This window comes from Phoxinus phoxinus, assembly GCF_949152265.1.
Source record: "Phoxinus phoxinus genome assembly, chromosome: 14".
Lineage (NCBI taxonomy): Eukaryota > Metazoa > Chordata > Actinopteri > Cypriniformes > Leuciscidae > Phoxinus > Phoxinus phoxinus.
The window spans coordinates 34,725,451-34,752,455 of NC_136889.1; the positions used below are offsets into that span (position 1 = coordinate 34,725,451).

At 41.4% G+C, this 27,005-nt stretch overlaps 1 protein-coding gene across 17 annotated transcripts in view; it reads left to right on the plus strand.

Moving 5' to 3' along the window:
- vit (vitrin) overlaps positions 1–10,889 on the plus strand; it is a 70,480-nt gene extending 59,591 nt beyond the window's left edge. For 12 of the 17 annotated variants that reach the window (XM_079636275.1, XM_079636268.1, XM_079636276.1 and 9 more), the window contains 2 exons: positions 1,859–2,372; positions 7,056–10,889. In XM_079636275.1, coding sequence (XP_079492401.1) covers positions 1,859–2,372; positions 7,056–7,234 — 693 coding nt within the window. In that variant the 3' untranslated portion in view covers positions 7,235–10,889. The remainder of the gene's footprint in view (positions 1–1,858; positions 2,373–7,055) is intronic. The other 5 variants (XR_013800329.1, XR_013800330.1, XR_013800332.1 and 2 more) reach the window with 3 other exon arrangements.
- The last annotated feature ends 16,116 nt before the right edge of the window (positions 10,890–27,005 follow it).

Consider the following 27,005-nt stretch of genomic DNA (forward strand, 5'->3'; position numbering starts at 1 on the left):
GGGGTCCGGTGTCCTGTGTAAGTGCGTGACAGATGAACACAGTTATCCCTCTGGTAGTGTTCAGTTAGGCTTACGGCTAGTGTTGAGTTGTTCAATTTCATTTTATTTTCATTAAAGTAATGTACTATATTTCATTTCAATGTTTTTTCTTTTAAAAGTTTGTATTTCATGTTACTAAGCGATAAAATAAAAAAGGTTTAAATTATGGACCATTTATTTCTATTTAAAAAAATTAAATGATGAGAAAAAAACACATTTGATACTAATACTCAGCAATGGTGTTGACTTATGAATTTGCATATGGTTTGTCTTAAAGCAGATTAAAACATCACATAGACATATAAACATTTAAAAGCTGGATTTTCACCACAGGGGGACTTTAAGTTAGAAATAAAGCAAAAGTATTTAAAATCCATTGAATGTAGGCAGATTGTATCGAAGCCACAGAATAAAAAATATAAAAAGGTAATTGTGAATTTTTATTTCGCAAATGACGTTATAATTTCCGAGAAAAAAGTCAGAATTGTGACATGAAATCACAATTGCTAGTTATAAAGTTATAAAGTCCAAGTTAAGAAGTGCACTTCTGAAAAATAAAATAAAAAGTCAGAATTGTGAGATAAAAGCAGAAAAGCTGCAATAACCTTTTTTTTTTATTCTGTGGCGGAAACAAGCTTCCACTGTAAACCCGAATAAGTTGGCAAAACTTATTGTAAAACTTACAAAAAAAAAGGCAATCAATTTCCTCAAGTTTTTTAAGTTATGAAATTCAAAGTTTAAGTAAGCAGAACTAGCAGATTTTTATTTTGTACTTATACGTTTTAATTGTTCTTAACTTGAAATGTTTGAGTACACTAATTCATACAATTAACTTACAACTTTCATGTAAAAGTGCAACAAACACTTTTATTATTATAAACTTAGTTAGCTTTAACAAACTAATCTGCTAACATACTAATTTGTTAACATATTAGCAATAGTATGTTATACAGAAGCACTTGCTGTATGAGCGCAACAATATAAAGGTTTTATTCACTCTCAGATCAAGATCATGCACACTCGTCACCATGATCGTAACTATCCTAAAACCAACATTAACAGAAAGTTAGCATAACAAAACATTAATCACTACTAAATCTCCCACTTAACAGCCGTTTCAGTGAAACTTAAGTTTGTCTAAATTAAAAGAAATAACTTCATAAAACTCAAAACAATGAAGCAGTTCAGTTTACTTAAAATATATAATTTCTGTGAACTTGAAAGAAAAAGAAAGTGCTAAATACTCATAAAAGTTCATTTGAGTGAACTAATTAGTTTAATTTAAGTTTGGCCCACTCAAACCAATTAATTATTTTGAGCGTTAGGGTTTACATAGATTAGTGCCATCTGGTGGATAGAAATAAAGAAGATCTTCCGTGAAAGCCCGTTTACGCTGCCGCTTAAATACTTGAGCTCGTTAACGGAGGATGCATTCTGATTGGATGTCAAGGTTTTTATCGCTCATTAGCTGGACAAAATAGTTCAGAAAGTGATTCCAACAATATCGTTCCTCTGTGTAGTTATTGTAATAGATGTGGACTCTGCTGTTGTATTTAGAATGATTTTTAAGTTCATTATCGTCCTTGAATGTGAATAAGCCTTAATGCCATGATGTCGCCGCTGGATGCCTGTAAATACATGCAGGGCAAGTGTACAATACAAGTGTGACTATTTTTTTTTACGACCTTTTAGCCTTTCTGAATCAGGTGTTTACATAACAAGTGCCACAAAAGTCATCAAGTTTCGTACCATTCCAGAATTTTTGTTCTGAACAAAACCAGAGGGTTGAGGAAGCGCTGTCTCTTGTTCTGTGCCGTAGGCTGTGTGCAGAACCAACGGCTTCTACTCGCTCCCGATCTCCAGCTGGTTCGCTCTGCGTAAAGCCGTGCAGCCGCTGGTGAAGCGTGTGTGTGACACCGACCGCCTGATGTGCAGCAAGACCTGCCTGAACGCCAACGACATCGCCTTCGTCATCGACGGCTCCAGCAGCGTGGGCACCGGGAACTTCCGCACCGTGCTCCAGTTCGTGGCCAACGTCACGCGGGAGTTCGAGATCTCGGACACGGACACGCGCGTAGGAATCGTGCAGTACACGTATGAGCAGAGGCTGGAGTTCGCCTTCGGACAGCACAACAACAAAGCCGACTTGCTGAACGCTATCAAGCGCATAAACTACTGGAGCGGAGGAACCAGTACGGGAGCCGCCATCACGTACGCCGCGGACCAGCTCTTCAGCAAATCCAAACCCAACAAGCGCAAGATCATGATCGTCATCACGGACGGACGCTCCTACGATGACGTGAGGGCGCCGGCGCTGGCGGTACATCGGAAAGGTGAGTGCGGCGAAACGCCTGACGTGAGGTTGACATCAGTATCGAGTTTATAGACCAAAAAGAAAGCAATTTCTGATAAATGCTGTCACCAAATTAAACAAGCCCAGACCCAACTGGACCACACCCCTATCTTTCATAGCTCCGCCCCCACATTCAGCTTCTCGCTGTGACACACAGGAAACGACTGCCCGAGGGTATGATGTCATCAATAAGGGAAAGCAACTTGTGTTACTATGATATCGAGCAGAAATAAAGCAACCTCGGTCCGGTTTCAGGCCTTCCGGCTCCTCAGGGTCTCTCCAGCGCTGGAGATCTGCCCGATTGTAATCGCAGGTCGCACCGCTTGCCTGATCGTAAGATGCTAACGAGAACTGGGAACAGTCGCGCTGTGTGTTCGCGTGGCGGTGTGTCAGACGGAGCACCAGTAGCCGATCGAATTCTCTTTTGCGTCTGATCGCGCTTGAATGTTTCAAAAGCACTTGAAGTAAAACGTTCTTCCTGAATTGCACGCAGGCAGCGGACGGTCGCGGAGCGGTGCAAACCAGGCTTAAGGCTAACCAGGGCTTGACATTAACACCCGCCAACCCGCCAGATGCGAGTGTATTTCAGCAGCGGTGTGTCACTCCTACTAGACTCTTCAGCGGCTTGCATTTTATATATAACATATACATTTTTCAATTGTAGTCTTTTAAAAACGCATCTCAAATAATAAGTGTAGTGTAGTGTTGTCAAAAATATAGATTTTTCGATACACTTTGATACTGAAACGAATACTGAAATTAGGGAATGAACTTGCGCTCGCGGGGGCGGTTCGGCGAAAAGAGGAGTGTGTTCCGGCGCAAACGCACCCTGGTGATATTTTCCAGTTTTAGAAAACAACTCCGCCACTGACCAGGAGAAACTCAGTCTAAAGACAGCGGCGCGTTGCGCGTTAGTCAGATGCTATTTTAAGCGCGCGTGCTTGGCCATTATGTAGCGTGTGAACAGCACACACACTTTGATTCTCTAATCTACACAGACGCAGCAGTTTTCATTTTTGCAAATCATACATTATTACAAGGAAAAATATTAACACACGAGAGAAATCATTGTTGTGTCCGTGAAGATGTGAAAAAATAGGCATAAATCTAGATTACACATTTACCCAAATTATTATACGCCTGTTTAACCGAAGCTAATGTGTGTGTGTTTCTCCATCATCCCCAATGTCACTTCTCTGTGTTTTACGGCCCTGACGAGAACGCCGGTCTCCTCGGCTGTGAACCGCTCCTGGCGTGCGCCGGCAAACCCGCCGTTATAATAGCGATCCGCCGTTATAATAGCGATCCGCCGTTATAATAGCAATCCGCCGTTATAATAGCAATCCGCCGTTATAATAGCAATCCGCCGTTATAATAGCAATCCGCCGTTATAATAGCAATCCGCCGTTATAATAGCAATCCGCCGTTATAATAGCGATCCGCCGTTATAATAGCGATCCGCCGTTATAATAGCAATCCGCCGTTATAATAGCAATCCGCCGTTATAATAGCAATCCGCCGTTATAATAGCGATCCGCCGTTATAATAGCAATCCGCCGTTATAATAGCAATCCGCCGTTATAATAGCAATCCGCCATTACAATAGCAATCCGCCGTTATAATAGCAATCCGCCGTTATAATAGCAATCCGCCGTTATAATAGCAATCCGCCGTTATAATAGCGATCCGCCGTTATAATAGCAATCCGCCGTTATAATAGCGATCCGCCGTTATAATAGCAATCCGCCGTTATAATAGCGATCCGCCGTTATAATAGCAATCCGCCGTTATAATAGCGATCCGCCGTTATAATAGCAATCCGCCGTTATAATAGCGATCCGCCGTTATAATAGCGATCCGCCGTTATAATAGCGATCCGCCGTTATAATAGCGATCCGCCGTTATAATAGCGATCCGCCGTTATAATAGCGATCCGCCGTTATAATAGCGATCCACCGTTATAATAGCGATCCGCCGTTATAATAGCGATCCGCCGTTATAATAGCAATCCGCCGTTATAATAGCAATCCGCCGTTATAATAGCAATCCGCCGTTATAATAGCAATCCGCCGTTATAATAGCAATCCGCCGTTATAATAGCGATCCGCCGTTATAATAGCGATCCGCCGTTATAATAGCGATCCGCCGTTATAATAGCGATCCGCCGTTATAATAGCAATCCGCCGTTATAATAGCGATCCGCCGTTATAATAGCGATCCGCCGTTATAATAGCGATCCGCCGTTATAATAGCAATCCGCCGTTATAATAGCAATCCGCCGTTATAATAGCGATCCGCCGTTATAATAGCGATCCGCCGTTATAATAGCAATCCGCCGTTATAATAGCGATCCGCCGTTATAATAGCGATCCGCCGTTATAATAGCAATCCGCCGTTATAATAGCGATCCGCCGTTATAATAGCAATCCGCCGTTATAATAGCAATCCGCCGTTATAATAGCGATCCGCCGTTATAATAGCAATCCGCCGTTATAATAGCAATCCGCCGTTATAATAGCGATCCGCCGTTATAATAGCAATCCGCCGTTATAATAGCGATCCGCTGTTATAATAGCAATCCGCCGTTATAATAGCGATCCGCCGTTATAATAGCAATCCGCCGTTATAATAGCGATCCGCCGTTATAATAGCAATCCGCCGTTATAATAGCGATCCGCCGTTATAATAGCAATCCGCCGTTATAATAACAATCCGCCGTTATAATAGCGATCCGCCGTTATAATAGCGATCCGCCGTTATAATAGCAATCCGCCGTTGTAATAGCGATCTGCCGTTATAATAGCAATCCGCCGTTATAATAGCGATCCGCCGTTATAATAACAATCCGCCGTTATAATAGCAATCCGCCGTTATAATAGCAATCCGCCGTTATAATAGCAATCCGCCGTTATAATAGCGATCCGCCGTTATAATAGCAATCCGCCGTTAAAATAGCAATCCGCCGTTATAATAGCGATCCGCCGTTATAATAGCAATCCGCCGTTATAATAGCGATCCGCCGTTATAATAGCAATCCGCCGTTATAATAGCGATCCGCCGTTATAATAACGATCCGCCGTTATAATAGCGATCCGCCGTTATAATAGCGATCCGCCGTTATAATAGCGATCCGCCGTTATAATAGCGATCCGCCGTTATAATAGCAATCCGCCGTTATAATAACAATCCGCCGTTATAATAGCGATCCGCCGTTATAATAGCAATCCACCGTTATAATAGCAATCCTCCGTTATAATAGCGATCCGCCGTTATAATAGCAATCCACCGTTATAATAGCAATCCTCCGTTATAATAGCGATCCGCCGTTATAATAGCGATCCGCCGTTATAATAGCGATCCGCCGTTATAATAGCAATCCGCCGTTATAATAACAATCCGCCGTTATAATAGCGATCCGCCGTTATAATAGCAATCCGCCGTTATAATAGCGATCCGCCGTTATAATAGCAATCCTCCGTTATAATAGCAATCCGCCGTTATAATAGCGATCCGCCGTTATAATAGCGATCCGCCGTTATAATAGCGATCCGCCGTTATAATAGCAATCCGCCGTTATAATAGCGATCCGCCGTTATAATAGCGATCCGCCGTTATAATAGCAATCCGCCGTTATAATAACAATCCGCCGTTATAATAGCGATCCGCCGTTATAATAGCGATCCGCCGTTATAATAGCAATCCGCCGTTATAATAGCGATCCGCCGTTATAATAGCGATCCGCCGTTATAATAGCGATCCGCCGTTATAATAGCAATCCGCCGTTATAATAGCGATCCGCCGTTATAATAGCGATCCGCCGTTATAATAGCGATCCGCCGTTATAATAACAATCCGCCGTTATAATAGCGATCCGCCGTTATAATAGCGATCCGCCGTTATAATAGCAATCCGCCGTGGAACAAGCGCGCCGGCTCTTAAAGGGAATGTGAGAGGACGCTCTGATTGGTTTATTTCACGTTACGCCCAAACCACACCTGTGAGTAATGAAGCGACTTCAGACCAACACATGTTAGATTTGCGTCGGGCGCAAGAGTCGTTTATCCCGCCGGTATAATAGCAACAGCGCCGGGATCCGCCCACAGAGTCACTTGCGTTTCGCGTTTGATACTTGCGTTTCAGAACGTTACAATAGAGCCCAAAGAGTTATTTTTCTCAGCCTAGTGCGCTTAAACAGTAAAATACACACAAAATAATGTCCAAATGCCGGTCATGTATTCACGTGAACACAGTCAGTTCTGTTTTAAGTGAACAGTTGAGAAATGAAACGCATGTGTAATAGTGGATTCGTGCGTCATGTCTTAAAGTGACAGCAGCCTAATATACCTTCTGCCAATATATGAGATAATAATAAAAACCTCTATATGGCAGTTTTTCCCCATGGCATCGATGTTCCCGAATGGCTCGTAACTTTGGAAAACCACTAGCCACAGTGGAGTTAGTCGAGCCCTGAGTCTAACATCTGACTGATTTTGGGAATGTTGTACCGGGACCAGGCAAGGGTGTAGATCTAGAATCACATTAAACGTCATTATTCACAGGCTGTAGCTAGAACCTTCTGGCCCTGAATAATAAAAGTGTCCATTTGTGCCGCATGTATTTGCGGTGATGTGATGCGTTTCCTCTGCCATCTCTCACGCTCCAGGTGTGATCGCGTACTCCATCGGGATCGCCTGGGCCGCGCAGGACGAGCTGGAATACATCGCCACCGACCCGGACAGAGACCACTCTTTCTTTGTGGATGAGTTTGACAACCTCTATAAGTATGTATCAAAAATTATTCACAACATCTGCAACGAATTCAACTCCCAACCACGTAACTGAGCCACTGTGGACTATCACCAAAAATCAAAAGCAAGTGCATTACACACAGCTCCAGTGTTACAGGTTTAGTGCATTACACACAGCTCCAGTTACAGGTTTAGTGCATTACACACAGCTCCAGTTACAGGTTTAGTGCATTACACACAGCTCCAGTTACAGGTTTAGTGCATTACACACAGCTCCAGTGTTACAGGTTTAGTGCATTACACACAGCTCCAGTGTTACAGGTTTAGTGCATTACACACAGCTCCAGTGTTACAGGTTTAGTGCATTACACACAGCTCCAGTGTTACAGGTTTAGTGCATTACACACAGCTCCAGTTACAGGTTTAGTGCATTACACACAGCTCCAGTGTTACAGGTTTAGTGCATTACACACAGCTCCAGTGTTACAGGTTTAGTGCATTACACACAGCTCCAGTTACAGGTTTAGTGCATTACACACAGCTCCAGTGTTACAGGTTTAGTGCATTACACACAGCTCCAGTTACAGGTTTAGTGCATTACACACAGCTCCAGTTACAGGTTTAGTGCATTACACACAGCTCCAGTTACAGGTTTAGTGCATTACACACAGCTCCAGTTACAGGTTTAGTGCATTACACACAGCTCCAGTGTTACAGGTTTAGTGCATTACACACAGCTCCAGTTACAGGTTTAGTGCATTACACACAGCTCCAGTTACAGGTTTAGTGCATTACACACAGCTCCAGTGTTACAGGTTTAGTGCATTACACACAGCTCCAGTTACAGGTTTAGTGCAGTACACACAGCTCCAGTGTTACAGGTTTAGTGCATTACACACAGCTCCAGTGTTACAGGTTTAGTGCATTACACACAGCTCCAGTTACAGGTTTAGTGCATTACACACAGCTCCAGTTACAGGTTTAGTGCATTACACACAGCTCCAGTTACAGGTTTAGTGCATTACACACAGCTCCAGTTACAGGTTTAGTGCATTACACACAGCTCCAGTGTTACAGGTTTAGTGCATTACACACAGCTCCAGTTACAGGTTTAGTGCATTACACACAGCTCCAGTTACAGGTTTAGTGCATTACACACAGCTCCAGTTACAGGTTTAGTGCATTACACACAGCTCCAGTGTTACAGGTTTAGTGCATTACACACAGCTCCAGTGTTACAGGTTTAGTGCATTACACACAGCTCCAGTGTTACAGGTTTAGTGCATTACACACAGCTCCAGTTACAGGTTTAGTGCATTACACACAGCTCCAGTTACAGGTTTAGTGCATTACACACAGCTCCAGTTACAGGTTTAGTGCATTACACACAGCTCCAGTGTTACAGGTTTAGTGCATTACACACAGCTCCAGTGTTACAGGTTTAGTGCATTACACACAGCTCCAGTGTTACAGGTTTAGTGCATTACACACAGCTCCAGTTACAGGTTTAGTGCAGTACACACAGCTCCAGTGTTACAGGTTTAGTGCATTACACACAGCTCCAGTGTTACAGGTTTAGTGCATTACACACAGCTCCAGTGTTACAGGTTTAGTGCATTACACACAGCTCCAGTTACAGGTTTAGTGCATTACACACAGCTCCAGTTACAGGTTTAGTGCATTACACACAGCTCCAGTTACAGGTTTAGTGCATTACACACAGCTCCAGTGTTACAGGTTTAGTGCATTACACACAGCTCCAGTTACAGGTTTAGTGCATTACACACAGCTCCAGTGTTACAGGTTTAGTGCATTACACACAGCTCCAGTTACAGGTTTAGTGCATTACACACAGCTCCAGTTACAGGTTTAGTGCATTACACACAGCTCCAGTTACAGGTTTAGTGCATTACACACAGCTCCAGTTACAGGTTTAGTGCATTACACACAGCTCCAGTTACAGGTTTAGTGCATTACACACAGCTCCAGTGTTACAGGTTTAGTGCATTACACACAGCTCCAGTTACAGGTTTAGTGCATTACACACAGCTCCAGTGTTACAGGTTTAGTGCATTACACACAGCTCCAGTTACAGGTTTAGTGCATTACACACAGCTCCAGTGTTACAGGTTTAGTGCATTACACACAGCTCCAGTTACAGGTTTAGTGCATTACACACAGCTCCAGTTACAGGTTTAGTGCATTACACACAGCTCCAGTGTTACAGGTTTAGTGCATTACACACAGCTCCAGTTACAGGTTTAGTGCATTACAAACAGCTCCAGTTACAGGTTTAGTGCATTACACACAGCTCCAGTGTTACAGGTTTAGTGCATTACACACAGCTCCAGTTACAGGTTTAGTGCATTACACACAGCTCCAGTTACAGGTTTAGTGCATTACACACAGCTCCAGTGTTACAGGTTTAGTGCAGTACACACAGCTCCAGTGTTACAGGTTTAGTGCATTACACACAGCTCCAGTTACAGGTTTAGTGCATTACACACAGCTCCAGTTACAGGTTTAGTGCATTACACACAGCTCCAGTTACAGGTTTAGTGCATTACACACAGCTCCAGTGTTACAGGTTTAGTGCATTACACACAGCTCCAGTTACAGGTTTAGTGCATTACACACAGCTCCAGTGTTACAGGTTTAGTGCATTACACACAGCTCCAGTGTTACAGGTTTAGTGCATTACACACAGCTCCAGTTACAGGTTTAGTGCATTACACACAGCTCCAGTTACAGGTTTAGTGCAGTACACACAGCTCCAGTGTTACAGGTTTAGTGCATTACACACAGCTCCAGTGTTACAGGTTTAGTGCATTACACACAGCTCCAGTTACAGGTTTAGTGCATTACACACAGCTCCAGTTACAGGTTTAGTGCATTACACACAGCTCCAGTTACAGGTTTAGTGCATTACACACAGCTCCAGTTACAGGTTTAGTGCATTACACACAGCTCCAGTTACAGGTTTAGTTCATTACACACAGCTCTGGAGATGGTCATGTAACGATGGCAGTGAATGTGTGTTCAGTGACTTTGGATTACAGTGTGACGGACTTGTATTGGTATGAGAGAAAACACATGCTTACAGTTTTTGCATAGATTGTTTCAGTTAAAGATTATTTATATTTTACATGCTAAACATAATAATATGAAAAATTACATAATAATAATAATAATATCTTTTTTCATATGGAAAGTTAACTATCTGCATAAGATAGAAGTGCCAAGCAAAGAAATGTTTGTTAATTGTAAATGAAAAATCTTTGTAAATGATGTGCTAAACGAATGGGATTCTGCATATGTTCAGGATTGTTAATGCATGCATGAACTGACTGATGTTACAGTAATGTAGATATTTGTCAAGGCACAAAGGTGACCAGTATTATGACTGTTTGTAGAAGTTACAGAAAACACAAGAAAGGCAACATTCAGAAAGCGGGTGTGTGGTTTGATGACTCATCCATTCGAACAGATCATAGACCTATATCATTGTCATTTTAAATTCATATATTGTAATTTTTGTATTTGTATATAAAAATGCTTGTATTTTCGTTTAAGATGACACAATTGATCCAATATTTTAATGTAATTTTTAATAAAATGATTATTGAAAACCAGCAAATTCATGGATTTGGACTGAAATTTTAAGTGTCTGGGAGAGAATACCTTTAAGCTCTGCCAAAATCTTGATAATTATTTAGGGTAATAAATCTGTCAAGCCATAGTATGCAAGCAAATGTGTTTGTTTGTTTCTGTTGTTGTTGTTGTTCTTTACATTGCAGACACACATGACGAGTAGATTTATGTGCTGAGATTTATTCCAAAGAATAAAGTCAAAACATTAATGTAAATCATGGCCAATAGTGGTAAGTTTTATCAGTTTTATGCTTGTTTTAATAATAGCTATTCAGATGAGCACTGGACTCCGACAGAGCATTCTGACTTTTCCGCCATAATAATTGAGGAACAGATTGTGGAAAAGGTTTTAATGAAAGTCAAGCCCCAAAAGACATCCGGGCCGGATGGAAGAAAGGGAATGGTACTGAGGGAATGTGCATCTCAGCTGAAGGGTGTGTTGACAACTTTTTCAGCTGTCTCTTGACTTTAATGTTGTACCACAGTCCTGGAAGGAAAGCACCATCATCCCGTTACCAAGAAAGGCTCATGCTAAGGTGCTTGAGGACTATAGACCAGTGGCCTTAACATCTGTGCTCTGCAAGTGTATTTCTACCAGAAAGACTCGGGAGAATAAATACTGTGACAATCAAACATTTATTAACAGCCCAGCAAGCAGTCAAGTTCTTTGGCGTCCATCCCGGTGGTGGTGTTGGGGAGGATGGAGGTGAATGGAAGCGTCAGCATCTGCAAACTCAGACGTGTGTAATTTACCAATCTTTTATACCACAAGTACAAGAATATGATTGGATAGATGAGAAGGTAATGTGACGTAACAATTGAGTCTTCCATGCAGAACTTATGCTAAAGCTTTCATGGAGAGAGTGGTTTGTCAGCAACTCTCCCAGGCAATAACTGGTAAACTTGACCCTTTACAATTTGCTTATAAAACGGGGCGCGGAGTTGAAGATGCCACCCTCAATTGATTGTATGGGTAAATAGTTTTTCACGGGACCGCCCACAACATGTGATGGTAAATGGCAAAAAGTCAGAGAATTTGGTTTTAAAATCTGGTCTCCCACAGGGATGTGTTTTATCCCCAATTCATTTCTCTATTTATACAAACGAGATAACCTGTAATAATGATAATTTGATGCTTATAAAATATGGAGATGACTTGGCACTGGTGGGATGTATGAAGGATACCCAATCACTGGACATTTATTTTGATTTTGTTAATTCTCTCACAGCCTGGACGGAGGAGAGTTCTTTGCAGCTTAATATTAACAAAACTTTTTAACCACTTTTTAAGCCTTTGATATTTAATGGAGAGGAAGTTGAGCAGGTGGGATCTTATAGATATCTGGGTACAGAGATTGACTCCCCGTTTAAATTCGATAAGCATTCAGAAAGTGTTTTTAAGAAGGCGTATCAACGTCTAGGTTCATTGAGGAAACTGAGGAGTTTTTCTGATAGTGGTGTATAAATCACTTATTTAATCTGTGCTTACCTTCAACTTTGTATCCTGGTACAAGTCTCTTTCTGTTAAATGAAAAAATAGACTTTTAAGGATTATAAATATGGCTGGTAAAATTTTTGGTGAGAAACAAGTAACTTTGTCTGATCTTTACACTGTGGCAGTAAAAAGGAAAGCCTCCGTTATTGTGACAGACTCTTCACATTCCCTGCATAGTTCATTTCATAACTCGGAGCTCAAGCCGAGCCTCTTCCAAGGACAGCAAGCCAAGTTAGTTTACTGTTAACCTTTAAGGCTGAACGGGCAGGCGAACTGGTGAATGTCAAGTACCTTAAATAATCCGTGCTATTGGTAATAGAATAGAATAGAGGTAACAAATTCCGTCCCAGTGGCCATCCCAGAGCTGCCTGCTCTCCCAGACAAAGCCACTGAAGCCTTCTCAGAGCTACCTGCTCTCCCAGACAAGGTCAAGGTGGCCATCCCAGAGCTGCCTGCTCTCTCAGACAAGGACACTGAAGCCTTCCCAGAGCTGTCTGCTCTCCCAGACAAGGTCAAGGTGGCCATCCCAGAGCTCCCTGCTCTCCCAGACAAGGACACTGAAGCCTTCCCAGAGCTGCCTGCTCTTCTAGACAAGGTCACGGTGGCCGTCCCAGAGCTGCCTGCTCTTCTAGACAAGGTCACGGTGGCCGTCCCAGAGCTGCCTGCTCTCCCAGACAAAGCCACTGAAGCCTTCTCAGAGCTGCCTGCTCTCCCAGACAAGGTCACGGTGGCCATCCCAGAGCTGCCTGCTCTCCCAGACAAGGTCAAGGTGGCCATCCCAGAGCTCCCTGCTCTCCCAGACAAGGACACTGAAGCCTTCCCAGAGCTGCCTGCTCTTCTAGACAAGGTCACGGTGGCCGTCCCAGAGCTGCCTGCTCTCCCAGACAAGGTCACGGTGGCCGTCCCAGAGCTGCCTGCTCTCCCAGACAAAGCCACTGAAGCCTTCTCAGAGCTGCCTGCTCTCCCAGACAAGGTCACGGTGGCCATCCCAGAGCTCCCTGCTCTCCCAGACAAGGACACTGAAGCCTTCCCAGAGCTGCCTGCTCTCCTATACAAGGTCACGGTGGCCGTCCCAGAGCTCCCTGCTCTCCCAGACAAGGACACTGAAGCCTTCCCAGAGCTGCCTGCTCTCCCAGACAAAGCCACTGAAGCCTTCCCAGAGCTGCCTGCTCTCCCAGACAAGGACACTGAAGCCTTCCCAGAGCTGCCTGCTCTCCCAGACAAGGACACAGAAGCCTTCTCAGAGCTGCCTGCTCTCCCAGACAAAGCCACTAAAGCATTATCAGAGCTGCCTGCTCTCCCAGACAAGGCCACTGAAGCCTTCTTAGAGCTGCCTGCTCTCCCAGACAAGGTCAAGGTGGCCATCCCAGAGCTGCCTGCTCTCACAGACAAGGACACAGAAGCCTTCTCAGAGCTGCCTGCTCTCCCAGACAAAGCCACTAAAGCATTATCAGAGCTGCCTGCTCTCCCAGACAAGGCCACTGAAGCCTTCTTAGAGCTGCCTGCTCTCCCAGACAAGGTCACGGTGGCCGTCCCAGAGCTGCCTGCTCTCGCAGACAAGGTCACGGTGGCCGTCCCAGAGCTGTCTGCTCTTCCAGACAAGGTCAAGGTGGCCGTCCCAGAGCTGTCTGCTCTCCCAGACAAGGTCAAGGTGGCCGGCCCAGAGCTGTCTGCTCTTCCAGACAAGGTCACGGTGGCCGTCCCAGAGCTGTCTGCTCTCCCAGACAAGGTCAAGGTGGCCAGCCCAGAGCTGTCTGCTCTTCCAGACAAGGTCACGGTGGCCGTCCCAGAGCTGTCTGCTCTTCCAGACAAGGTCACGGTGGCCGTCCCAGAGCTGCCTGCTCTCCCAGACAAGTGTATCACTGGTACCACACTGGAGGTTTCCTCTCCTGCCTAAGCCACCCCGTTAACCTCCAGAGCGCCCACCCTCTCACCTCTGTGGACATCTTCTGGGACGGGGCTGTACTGTCACATTTCAAGTTTGTTTTTGATCTGTTACATTCTTGTGTGTTTCTAAGTTAAGCTCATTAGTTGTTATTTAGTTATGTAATCATCTGTCCCCTGCCTGTTTGTTTCTATGGAGATTCTTGTTAATTATCTGGTTAGCTCCCTTGTTTGCCTGTGCACTTAAGCCCTCCCGTGTATCCCTGCGGGTTACATATTAAAACATGTTTCAAGATTCCCTTGCTTTTGTGAACTATCTACTGCAGGCAGGCCATGAATAGAATAGAATAGAATAGAATAGAATAGAATAGAATAGAATAGAATAGGAATAAATAGTTGGGTAACAAATTATATACTGCTTAAGTCAGTTTTATTAAGTCAGTTACATTTAAAATTCAGATTGTTTCAATAAGCCATGCTATTGAGAATAGAATAGAATAGTTGGGCAACAAAATTCTATACTGATTATACTTACATAACAATTAGTAAAAGTCTTAGAAACAATGTAAAAGCACAAAATGTAGCCTAGGCTTACTTAACTACATCAAAATTTGCTTCATTTTATTGCTATTTTAATATAAGATAAATAATGTCTTGCTGTATAATTTTTAATGCCATTCATGTTTTTTAATGAAAGTTAAAGTCAATTGTATTTAGTGCTTTCACAATTCACATTGGTTCAATATGAAATTCTATTGAGAATAGAATGGAATAGAATGGTTGGGCAACAACTTATATACTGCTTAAGTTAGTTGTATTAAGTCAGTTTCATTTCCAATTCATATTGCTGCAATAAGCGATTATTATTATATTATATTGAGAATAGAATAGAATAATTAGGCAACATCTATTTACCTATATTAATACCTCTTCACAATTCACATTTATTCAATAAGCTGTGCAATTGACAATAGAGTAGAATATAGAATGATAGAATAGAATAGAATAGAATATAGTAGAATAGAATAGAGTATAATAGAGTAGAATAGAATAGAGTAGAGTAGAGTAGAATAGAATAGAGTAGAGTAGAGTAGAATAGAGTATAATAGAGTAGAGTAGAATAGAATAGAATAGAGTAGAGTAGAGTAGAGTAGAATAGAGTATAATAGAGTAGAATAGAATAGAATATAGTAGAATAGAATAGAGTATAATAGAGTAGAGTAGAGTAGAATAGAGTAGAGTAGAGTAGAATAGAATAGAGTAGAGTAGAGTAGAGTAGAATAGAGTAGAATAGAATAGAGTAGAATAGAATAGAGTATAATAGAGTAGAATAGAATAGAATAGAATAGAGTAGAATAGAATAGAGTAGAGTAGAGTAGAATAGAGTAGAGTAGAATAGAATAGAATAGAATAGAGTAGAGTAGAATAGAATAGAGTAGAGTAGAGTAGAGTAGAGTAGAATAGAGTAGAGTAGAATAGAGTAGAGTAGAATAGAATAGAATAGAGTATAATAGAGTAGAATAGAGTATAATAGAGTAGAATAGAATAGAATAGAATAGAATAGAGTAGAATAGAGTAGAGTAGAGTAGAGTAGAATAGAGTAGAGTAGAATAGAGTAGAGTAGAGTAGAGTAGAGAAGAATAGAGTAGAATAGAATAGAATAGAGTAGAGTAGAGTAGAGTAGAGTAGAATAGAGTAGAGTAGAATAGAGTAGAGTAGAGTAGAGTAGAGAAGAATAGAGTAGAATAGAATAGAATAGAATAGAGTAGAGTAGAGTAGAGTTGAGTATAATAGAGTATAATAGAGTATAATAGAATAGAGTAGAGTAGAGTAGAATAGAATAGAATAGAATAGAGTAGAGTAGAGTAGAATAGACTATAATAGAGTAGAATAGAATAGAATATAGTAGAATAGAATAGAGTATAATAGAGTAGAATAGAATAGAGTAGAGTAGAATAGAGTAGAGTAGAATAGAATAGAATAGAGTAGAATAGAATAGAATAGAGTAGAATAGAATAGAATAGAGTAGAGTAGAGTAGAATAGAGTATAATAGAGTAGAATAGAATAGAATAGAGTATAATAGAGTAGAATAGAATAGAGTAGAGTAGAGTAGAGTAGAGTAGAGTAGAGTAGAGTAGAATAGAATAGAGTAGAGTAGAATAGAATAGAATAGCGTATAATAGAATAGAATAGAATAGAATAGTTGGGCAACATACATTCTATACTGCTTATAACTACAGAACAAGAGAACAGCATGTCTTAGAAAGCATGTAAGAGATCCGGCTCTGCTGGACACGTGAGGTCAGGACGTGACAGTCCTCTGGTGGCCTGACGCTGAACTGCTCTGACCCTTAGGGGCGATATTTGCACATATATTCATCAGCTCATGCTAATGCTTGTACGTCCACAGGAGCCCTGTATAACTCATGTAGTAGAATAGATGAAAGATTAATCCAGTGAATACAACACTGAAGGGTTCGTCTATGTTCTGTCTCAGGAATAAAGGATATTTGTGAGAAATGCTTGTCATGTCATTGGTGAGAGAACAGAACATGAACCTCTGATGAGCTCCTATGATTATTCCCTTTTTCACATTAATTCTCTGCTAGTTTCCATCTACATTTCACAATAAAAAGCCATAGTATTGTCAAAGGGAGATTAATGTCCTGACATTACTCACACTCAAAACAAACGATTAACTCTTTCATGGTCAAAATAATTGGAATACATTTTTTTGGTTTCTCAGAAAAGTCTATGCAGAAAGAAGAAGAGCAAGATCATGATCAACTGAGAGTAGGTTTGGACAAAGTGCTAGTCAAAGTGCTAGTGACAAAATTTTAGTCAATGAATATTTAAAAAAATGTAGTTAACTCTTTCCATGGCAGCATTTTAAAATAAATGTTTCCAGCCACCACCAGCATTTTTTTTATCATTTTCACAAAACTTTCCTGACCCCCAGAATATTTTGTTGCATGAAAATCTGAACATGCAGTTTATCAAAAGAAAGAACAGAGTCAAATTCCGTCAATGGCGGGAAAAGAGTTAAGATACCTGAAATAACACGGACATCTATATCTCAAGATTTACCAATGGACCAAATGTCACGTGCAAGATGTATGGAAATGCAGTATATGAAAGGAATTCTCACATTACTGTATACTGAGTAGTTTAACTGTGCTGGAAAACCCTTGTGTTATCAGCTGATTGCCATGAAGACAGAATAGATATGCAGCCTTAGAAAAAGACAGACACAGATGAAGTACAGGCAGCAGTTTGACGGGTGAAAATAGCCAAAAATAGCCAAAATCACATCATCATCATCATCATCATCATCATCATCATCATTACGATCATCATCATCATCATCATCATCATCATTACGATCATCATCATCATCATCATCATCATCACCATCATCATCATCAGGATAATGGCTCAAATACTCACAGAATAAGATTCTGCTTACTGCTTCGCGTATCTTTAGTATTATGTGAAGCATGATGTATTTGTTAGTAGGGGATTCAAACACTGGAAAAAAGCACTAAACGTGTTTCACAAACATGATCACACAAAGCTTGTGTTTGTCTCCTGAAGGTGAGTGCATTAGAAGCTGACTGAAGCAGCAAATCCTGATGAAATTACACAGACAGGGGAGGACATGTGATGTTTTGCGTATGGAATTAAAGAAGTTTGAATCCCATCATCCCTAATCTCGTCTACACACGGTGTAAAGCGCCCCCTGGTGGACGAAGCTTGTGTTACAATCCTGATGTTCTTAAAGGGACAGTCCTTGTAATTCACTGTTGTTCTAATGCTGTGGCTCTCTTTCTTTTTCTGACTTTTTAACCGAGTTACATGTAAATATGTCATATTTGTCTATCACTGTATTTCTCTAAACGTCAGAAACAAACAACAACAAAAAACACATACAGGTTAATATTATTTCCAAGACTTCGTTAAAAAGTTTAATTGCCAGTGTTTTCACAGCTTTTTTTTCTGTTGGATCAATTAGAACATTTATTACTAATTGTATTATATACTTTTATTAAAAAGTAAAATAATCACCATCAATCTCATGTGTATATTATGTGGCAAATTCAGGAGATTCAATATAAATTCTCAGAAAATGCATTTAATACCAATATATTGAAACGTCTGTTTATATACCCATACTCCCTTAATAAAGGAGTCCAGACATTAGAAAAATATCAGTCTACACACATGTTTTATATTTAATATGAGAGAAATACACACTGCGCAAACCAAAAGTAGATATTACCCACCGGATGAAGAAGGGTTGGTTCTCCACAGAACATAAAATATTCTTTTTTTTTTTTTTCGTGTTCGCGTTTATGAGGAAAAAAACAATGTTACGGACGCGACAGTTCTCCGCTACGGACGCTCTGTGCATATTCACAGAGACCTCAAACAGAAAGCACAAAGCATTTCTTTAAAGTGAATTTCCTTTGTATTAATTGTATCTTAATTTTAATCAATGTTTCATCGACCAATTACCTGGATTTAATAAATAAGAAGTACATATAGCAGACAATAGATAATCACGACACGGAGGCGCCGGCGCGTGAACTGGAGCGCGTCTCATAAATGAACCGAAACTCAGCGTATAAGGCAGCCTAGTCCACAGACCTGAGAAATATATCTATATTGAAATGTCTACTTTTAAACAGAACAATTCGAAAAGAAAACAGACTGCTCTCTGCTTATGTAATCCGTATGAAATGTGCTTTTCTCTCTGGCGCGTTCACTACTTACAGCATCGTCAACTTCATCTTTGCAGCCGACACTGACAGAAAACACTTGTTTATTAATAAACAATTAAAATGTCTTCTTGCTATATTTGACATATTCATAATCATTACTTTTGCTGGTTCTTTGTGACAGCTTTTAGGTGCTTTATTGGCGGCGCCACCATTACATGTTACATGAACGCGTCACCACCGCATCACCCCGTCACTATTTTGAGTTTGTGTCAGCTAAAGATGGCAATAGTAAGGTTTGTTGTACAATCTGGTGGCGACAAAGTGCTATCTAGCTACCTAAAAAAAAAACATACAATTTGAAGAAACATTTGGAGTCAGGTCAAGAAAGACTGTCTTTATTTTATATTTTAGAAAAACATGTATTTATGTTAAGTGAAGTCAAGAAAGAATGTCTTTATTTAATTTTTTTATAAAAACATGTATTTTTTCAGGAAATAGTTTTTAAGTTCAGCTTAAAATGTCAGGAGATACATTGTTGATGTTACTGTTAAAAATGCACTTCCAGTAAAGTGAGTGTTGGCGAACCGGCTGTCATCTTCATGTTGAGGCGGCGGTGTCGTCGGCAGCTGCTGAATGTAACTAATAAAGAAACTTGGAATCTAACTTAGTTACTTTTAAAATCAAGTAATCTGTAAAGTAACTATAAGTTACTTTTTAAAGGAGTAATCAGTAATCCGATTACTTTTTCAAAGTAACTGTGGCAACACTGTCTAAAACCAGCAGCAAGCCAGTGAAGGGCCTTCAGCACAGGAGATGTGTGACCTCCTGCTGGTCCTCGTCACAAGCCTAGCGCTGCATTGTGTACAACGTGCAGTCGATCTATAGAAGATTTATTCAAACCAGTGTACAGCAAGCATACAACAAGCATCTCCATCTCTTTTTTTGAAACCATAGATCTAATCTTAGCAATGTTCCTGAGATGGAAAAAACAACCAGACTTAACATGACTGTTAAAACACATCGATCTGTCAATGACTCCCAGATTTCTCATGTCACTGCGGTCAGAGGATGATAGACCCCGAGGGCCTGCCTAACCCAGTCAACACTGGATGTCGGATAGACGTGCAGATCATGTCTATATTGGGTCCGTCGGTCCATGACCAATTCTGGACATCTTATTCAACGTCCAAACTAGGTCCACAATTTGGACGTCCAACCATGACCCAACTTGGATGTCATATTGACATTCAACATTTGACCTTAGAAATGCGTCATTTTTTGGACATGATTTGTACGTTTATGACAGGTGCAGGAAATGTACATGATTAATATATAATATTTTTTATTGACAAATATCAACATTGTTGTTATCAACATGATTAATACATATAAATACAGATTATTAATAATTATTTAAGATCGTTTTCCAAAAACTCCATTTGATTGTCTCAGCACCAGGTGATAACTGGAGACGCAGATTAATATAGTTTTCCTGTGGCTCAAACCGTAGAGCATTGGTGCTTGCAACGCTAGATCATGGGTTCGATTCCCAGGGAAAGCAAGAACTGATAGGAATATGAATGTGTAATGCAATATAAGTCACTTAAGATAAAAAGCATCTGCCAAATGCAGAAATGTAAATACAATGGTACAGAAAACACGTCCTCCACCCTTTTGAAACATGGGACTACAGTTATAGAAGTTGTATAAAAACAATGTTAAATTTGATGTTGAAAAGACGTCCACATTTGGACTGTAAATGACCCTTACACGGAGGTGCCACGGATGTCAACATTAGACGTGCGGTAGATGTCGTCGTCTGGCGTTACAAAACAACCCCTTCAGTGACCGAAACTGGACGTCCAGAAATGTCATAGAAAAGACGTCCCTCCGACGCCACATTGCGCAGTGGGAATGTCGTTTCTGGGGCAAAAATCATCACCTCTGTTTTATCCGTATTAAGTTGCAGAAAGTTCTCAGCCATCCATAAACAGTTCAGCAGAAGGGAAAGTTTGTCTCTATCTGGACTAAATTAAATAAATAACTGGATGTCATTAAAGATAAATCATTGTCTTGTATAAATTAGGTGTTACATATTTACAAATATTATAGGTCTTAAAGGGATAGGTCACCCAAAAATGTAAATTGTCATAATTTACTCATCATCATGTCATCGCAAACCTGTATGAATGTCTTTCTTCTGTGGAACATAAAAGAATATAATTTGAGAAAAATCTGTGTTTTTGTTTTGCTTTTGGTCCATACATTAGAAGTCAAGGTCAACCCAACGTGGTTTGGTTACAACATTCTTTAACATATCCTCGCTTGTGTTTCACAGAACGACAGAAGTCAGGCATGCGGGTCTGGAACGACATGAGACAGTAAATGATGACAGAATTTAATATCAGTAAATGTACTGACGTGTACGGGATTTTCCTTCAGCAGTATCACTCTGTATTTATTTTATTCATAGATATTTTAGACATGACACCTTCATAATCATAACACACGTCATGAATATGAAGGAGGTTTTATGCATGTTTATGACATCACATCTGCCATTAAGTGTCATTCGCTCATTTATGACATTTTTTATGCAAATATGACATTGTTTGAGATGTCTTTGTTATGACAACTTGACATTACCAAGACAACATAACCTGTCATAAATATGTCTGATAATGATTAATGATCAAACTTAAAAAACCCAAACTTAAAAGCTTTATGGGTTAACATTACATTAAACTGTGATGTGGTTTTGACATTGGCTGTCATGAGGCATTATAACTGTCATGAGGCATTATAACATGACTGTATAACTGTCATAAATGTTTTTCTTGACCTCAACTACAGTGGTACACAGTGAATGTGTCATTAAAATGAAAAATATTGTAATGCTAACCCATAAAGCTAATTGGTTTTTAAGTTTGATCATTAATCATTATCAGACATATTTATGACAGGTTATGTTGTCTTGGTAATGTCAAGTTGTCATGACAAAGACATCTCAAACAATGTCATATTTGCATTAAAATTAAAAATAATTGAGCGAATGATACTTAATGACAGTTGTCATAAACATTCATAAAACTTCCTTCATATTCATGACGTGTGTTATGTCAGTCTTATGCACACCCCATCAAGTAAAGTGTTACCGAGTTTTGTTTATGTATAATTTTTACATGCTTGGATGACAATGATAAAAAAAAGATTCACATGTTTAAAAGTAGGCTACTTAAACAGCTGGATTGATGTAGATTCGCATGGAGGCCACGGCCTCGGCAGAGCTGAGCGTGACACATCTGGATCCGGTTAGTCAGTCACAGGAAGCAGCTGTTGTCTTCTGGGATCTGCTTCCCACTCTCCATTCCCTTCTTTATCACTCTTGACTCACAATCTCTCCCTCTCTCTCCTCATGCTTATTCTTTGCCCAGCCATTTATAGTTGTATGTGTAGTTGAGGAATGTCTACAGCGCTGAAATGTGTCCTTCTCCACTCCTCATGAAGTTGGCCATTGTTTCTGTTTACTGAGCAGAGCTTTGACCTCTTTTCCCAAACATCCCGTCGTGACGCCCCGTCCTTCCCTCCCTCTGTTTTCTTCTCTTCTGCTCTTGCACAACTTCCTTGTTTTCCTCTTGGTGTTCACTACAGACTCCTGCAGGTAATGGACAAGCTCTCTCTTTCACTGTTTGATTAGTTGCTGGTTTATGATACTCACAACATGCTCACGCACTTCAGTCACAGTTTCTGAAATCTTTATGTCTTTGTGGATGAATGTCAAAAATAGGAGACTTGATACAAATTTAGTGGCAGACAGAAAAAGTACAGGCTTTAAGATTTGGCATACAGTCCAGCATACAGTCCAGAAGTTTGAAGGTTTCAGCATTAGAATACTTCAGTGCTTTCGCAGCATCAATGACCAGTTGTTATATGATCGGCTGCTAGTGTGTTCAGGGAGGTTGTTAAAGCGTTGGCATGTGGTCACTAGTATGAAGACAATACTGTGGTCAGTCACTTTTAAAAGTAATGAGTTATAACATTGCATTATTCCCTAAGTAACTGTAGTGATGGTGGAGTAAAGCTGTTGTGTAACTGTGTTGCAGTGATGGTGGAGTAAAGCTGTTGTGTATCTGTGTTGAAGTGATGGTGGAGTAAAGCTGTTGTGTAACTGTGCTGCAGTGATGGTGGAGTAAAGCTGTTGTGTTACTGTGCTGTAGTGATGGTGGAGTAAAGCTGTTGTGTAACTGTGCTGTAGTGATGGTGGAGTAAAGCTGTTGTGTAACTGTGTTGCAGTGATGGTGGAGTAAAGCTGTTGTTGTTACTGTGTTGCAGTGATGGTGGAGTAAAGCTGTTGTGTAACTGTGCTGCAGTGATGGTGGAGTAAAGCTGTTGTGTAACTGTGCTGTAGTGATGGTGGAGTAAAGCTGTTGTGTAACTGTGTTGCAGTGATGGTGGAGTAAAGCTGTTGTGTAACTGTGTTGCAGTGATGGTGGAGTAAAGCTGTTGTTGTTACTGTGTTGCAGTGATGGTGGAGTAAAGCTGTTGTGTAACTGTGCTATAGTGATGGTGGAGTAAAGCTGTTGTGTAACTGTGCTGCAGTGATGGTGGAGTAAAGCTGTTGTGTAACTGTGCTGCAGTGATGGTGGAGTAAAGCTGTTGTGTAACTGTGCTGCAGTGATGGTGGAGTAAAGCTGTTGTGTAACTGTGCTGCAGTGATGGTGGAGTAAAGCTGTTGTGTAACTGTGTTGCAGTGATGGTGGAGTAAAGCTGTTGTGTAACTGTGCTGCAGTGATGGTGGAGTAAAGCTGTTGTGTAACTGTGTTGCAGTGATGGTGGAGTAAAGCTGTTGTGTTACTGTGTTGCAGTGATGGTGGAGTAAAGCTGTTGTGTAACTGTGCTATAGTGATGGTGGAGTAAAGCTGTTGTGTAACTGTGCTGCAGTGATGGTGGAGTAAAGCTGTTGTGTAACTGTGCTGCAGTGATGGTGGAGTAAAGCTGTTGTGTAACTGTGCTGCAGTGATGGTGGAGTAAAGCTGTTGTGTAACTGTGCTGCAGTGATGGTGGAGTAAAGCTGTTGTGTTACTGTGTTGCAGTGATGGTGGAGTAAAGCTGTTGTGTAACTGTGCTGCAGTGATGGTGGAGTAAAGCTGTTGTGTAACTGTGCTGCAGTGATGGTGGAGTAAAGCTGTTGTGTAACTGTGTTGCAGTGATGGTGGAGTAAAGCTGTTGTGTTACTGTGTTGCAGTGATGGTGGAGTAAAGCTGTTGTGTAACTGTGCTATAGTGATGGTGGAGTAAAGCTGTTGTGTAACTGTGCTGCAGTGATGGTGGAGTAAAGCTGTTGTGTAACTGTGCTGCAGTGATGGTGGAGTAAAGCTGTTGTGTAACTGTGCTGCAGTGATGGTGGAGTAAAGCTGTTGTGTTACTGTGTTGCAGTGATGGTGGAGTAACGCTGTTGTGTAACTGTGTTGCAGTGATGGTGGAGTAAAGCTGTTGTGTTACTGTGTTGCAGTGATGGTGGAGTAAAGCTGTTGTGTTACTGTGCTGTAGTGATGGTGGAGTAAAGCTGTTGTGTAACTGTGCTGCAGTGATGGTGGAGTAAAGCTGTTGTGTAACTGTGTTGCAGTGATGGTGGAGTAAAGCTGTTGTGTAACTGTGCTGTAGTGATGGTGGAGTAAAGCTGTTGTGTAACTGTGCTGTAGTGATGGTGGAGTAAAGCTGTTGTGTAACTGTGCTGTAGTGATGGTGGAGTAAAGCTGTTGTGTAACTGTGCTGTAGTGATGGTGGAGTAAAGCTGTTGTGTTACTGTGCTGTAGTGATGGTGGAGTAAAGCTGTTGTGTTACTGTGCTGTAGTGATGGTGGAGTAAAGCTGTTGTGTAACTGTGCTGCAGTGATGGTGGAGTAAAGCTGTTGTGTAACTGTGTTGCAGTGATGGTGGAGTAAAGCTGTTGTGTTACTGTGTTGCAGTGATGGTGGAGTAAAGCTGTTGTGTAACTGTGCTATAGTGATGGTGGAGTAAAGCTGTTGTGTAACTGTGCTGCAGTGATGGTGGAGTAAAGCTGTTGTGTAACTGTGCTGCAGTGATGGTGGAGTAAAGCTGTTGTGTAACTGTGCTGCAGTGATGGTGGAGTAAAGCTGTTGTGTAACTGTGCTGCAGTGATGGTGGAGTAAAGCTGTTGTGTTACTGTGTTGCAGTGATGGTGGAGTAAAGCTGTTGTGTAACTGTGTTGCAGTGATGGTGGAGTAAAGCTGTTGTGTTACTGTGTTGCAGTGATGGTGGAGTAAAGCTGTTGTGTTACTGTGCTGTAATGATGGTGGAGTAAAGCTGTTGTGTAACTGTGCTGCAGTGATGGTGGAGTAAAGCTGTTGTGTAACTGTGTTGCAGTGATGGTGGAGTAAAGCTGTTGTGTAACTGTGCTGTAGTGATGGTGGAGTAAAGCTGTTGTGTAACTGTGCTGCAGTGATGGTGGAGTAAAGCTGTTGTGTAACTGTGCTGTAGTGATGGTGGAGTAAAGCTGTTGTGTAACTGTGCTGTAGTGATGGTGGAGTAAAGCTGGTGTGTTACTGTGTTGCAGTGATGGTGGAGTAAAGCTGTTGTGTAACTGTGCTGTAGTGATGGTGGAGTAAAGCTGTTGTGTAACTGTGCTGTAGTGATGGTAGAGTAAAGCTGTTGTGTTACTGTGTTGCAGTGATGGTGGAGTAAAGCTGTTGTGTAACTGTGCTGTAGTGATGGTGGAGTAAAGCTGTTGTGTAACTGTGCTGTAGTGATGGTGGAGTAAAGCTGTTGTGTAACTGTGCTGTAGTGATGGTGGAGTAAAGCTGTTGTGTTACTGTGTTGCAGTGATGGTGGAGTAAAGCTGTTGTGTAACTGTGCTGCAGTGATGGTGGAGTAAAGCTGTTGTGTAACTGTGCTGTAGTGATGGTGGAGTAAAGCTGTTGTGTAACTGTGCTGTAGTGATGGTGGAGTAAAGCTGTTGTGTAACTGTGCTGCAGTGATGGTGGAGTAAAGCTGTTGTGTAACTGTGCTGTAGTGATGGTGGAGTAAAGCTGTTGTGTTACTGTGTTGCGGTGATGGTGGAGTAAAGCTGTTGTGTAACTGTGCTGCAGTGATGGTGGAGTAAAGCTGTTGTTGTAACTGTGCTGTAGTGATGGTGGAGTAAAGCTGTTGTGTTACTGTGTTGCAGTGATGGTGGAGTAAAGCTGTTGTGTAACTGTGCTGCAGTGATGGTGGAGTAAAGCTGTTGTTGTAACTGTGCTGTAGTGATGGTGGAGTAAAGCTGTTGTGTAACTGTGCTGCACTGATGGTGGAGTAAAGCTGTTGTGTAACTGTGCTATAGTGATGGTGGAGTAAAGCTGTTGTGTTACTGTGCTGCAGTGATGGTGAAGTAAAGCTGTTGTTGTAACTGTGCTGTAGTGATGGTGGAGTAAAGCTGTTGTGTTACTGTGCTGCAGTGATGGTGGAGTAAAGCTGTTGTTGTAACTGTGCTGTAGTGATGGTGGAGTAAAGCTGTTGTGTAACTGTGCTGCACTGATGGTGGAGTAAAGCTGTTATGTAACTGTGCTGCAGTGATGGTGGAGTAAAGCTGTTGTTGTAACTGTGCTGTAGTGATGGTGGAGTAAAGCTGTTGTGTTACTGTGCTGCAGTGATGGTGGAGTAAAGGTGGAGTAAAGCTGTTGTGTTACTGTGCTGTAGTGATGGTGGAGTAAAGCTGTTGTTGTAACTGTCCTGTAGTGATGGTCGAGTAAAGCTGTTGTTGTAACTCTGCTGCAGTGATGGTGGAGTATAGCTGTTGTGTAACTGTGCTGCAGTTATGGTGGAGTAAAGCTGTTGTGTTACTGTGCTGTAGTGATGGTGGAGTAAAGCTGTTGTTGTAACTGTCCTGTAGTGATGGTCGAGTAAAGCTGTTGTTGTAACTCTGCTGCAGTAATGGTGTAGTAAAGCTGTTGTGTAACTGTGCTGTAGTGATGGTGGAGTAAAGCTGTTGTGTAACTGTGCTGTAGTGATGGTGGAGTATAGCTGTTGTGTAACTGTGCTGCAGTGATGGTGGAGTAAAGCTGTTGTGTAACTGTGCTGTAGTGATGGTGGAGTAAAGCTGTTGTGTAACTGTGCTGC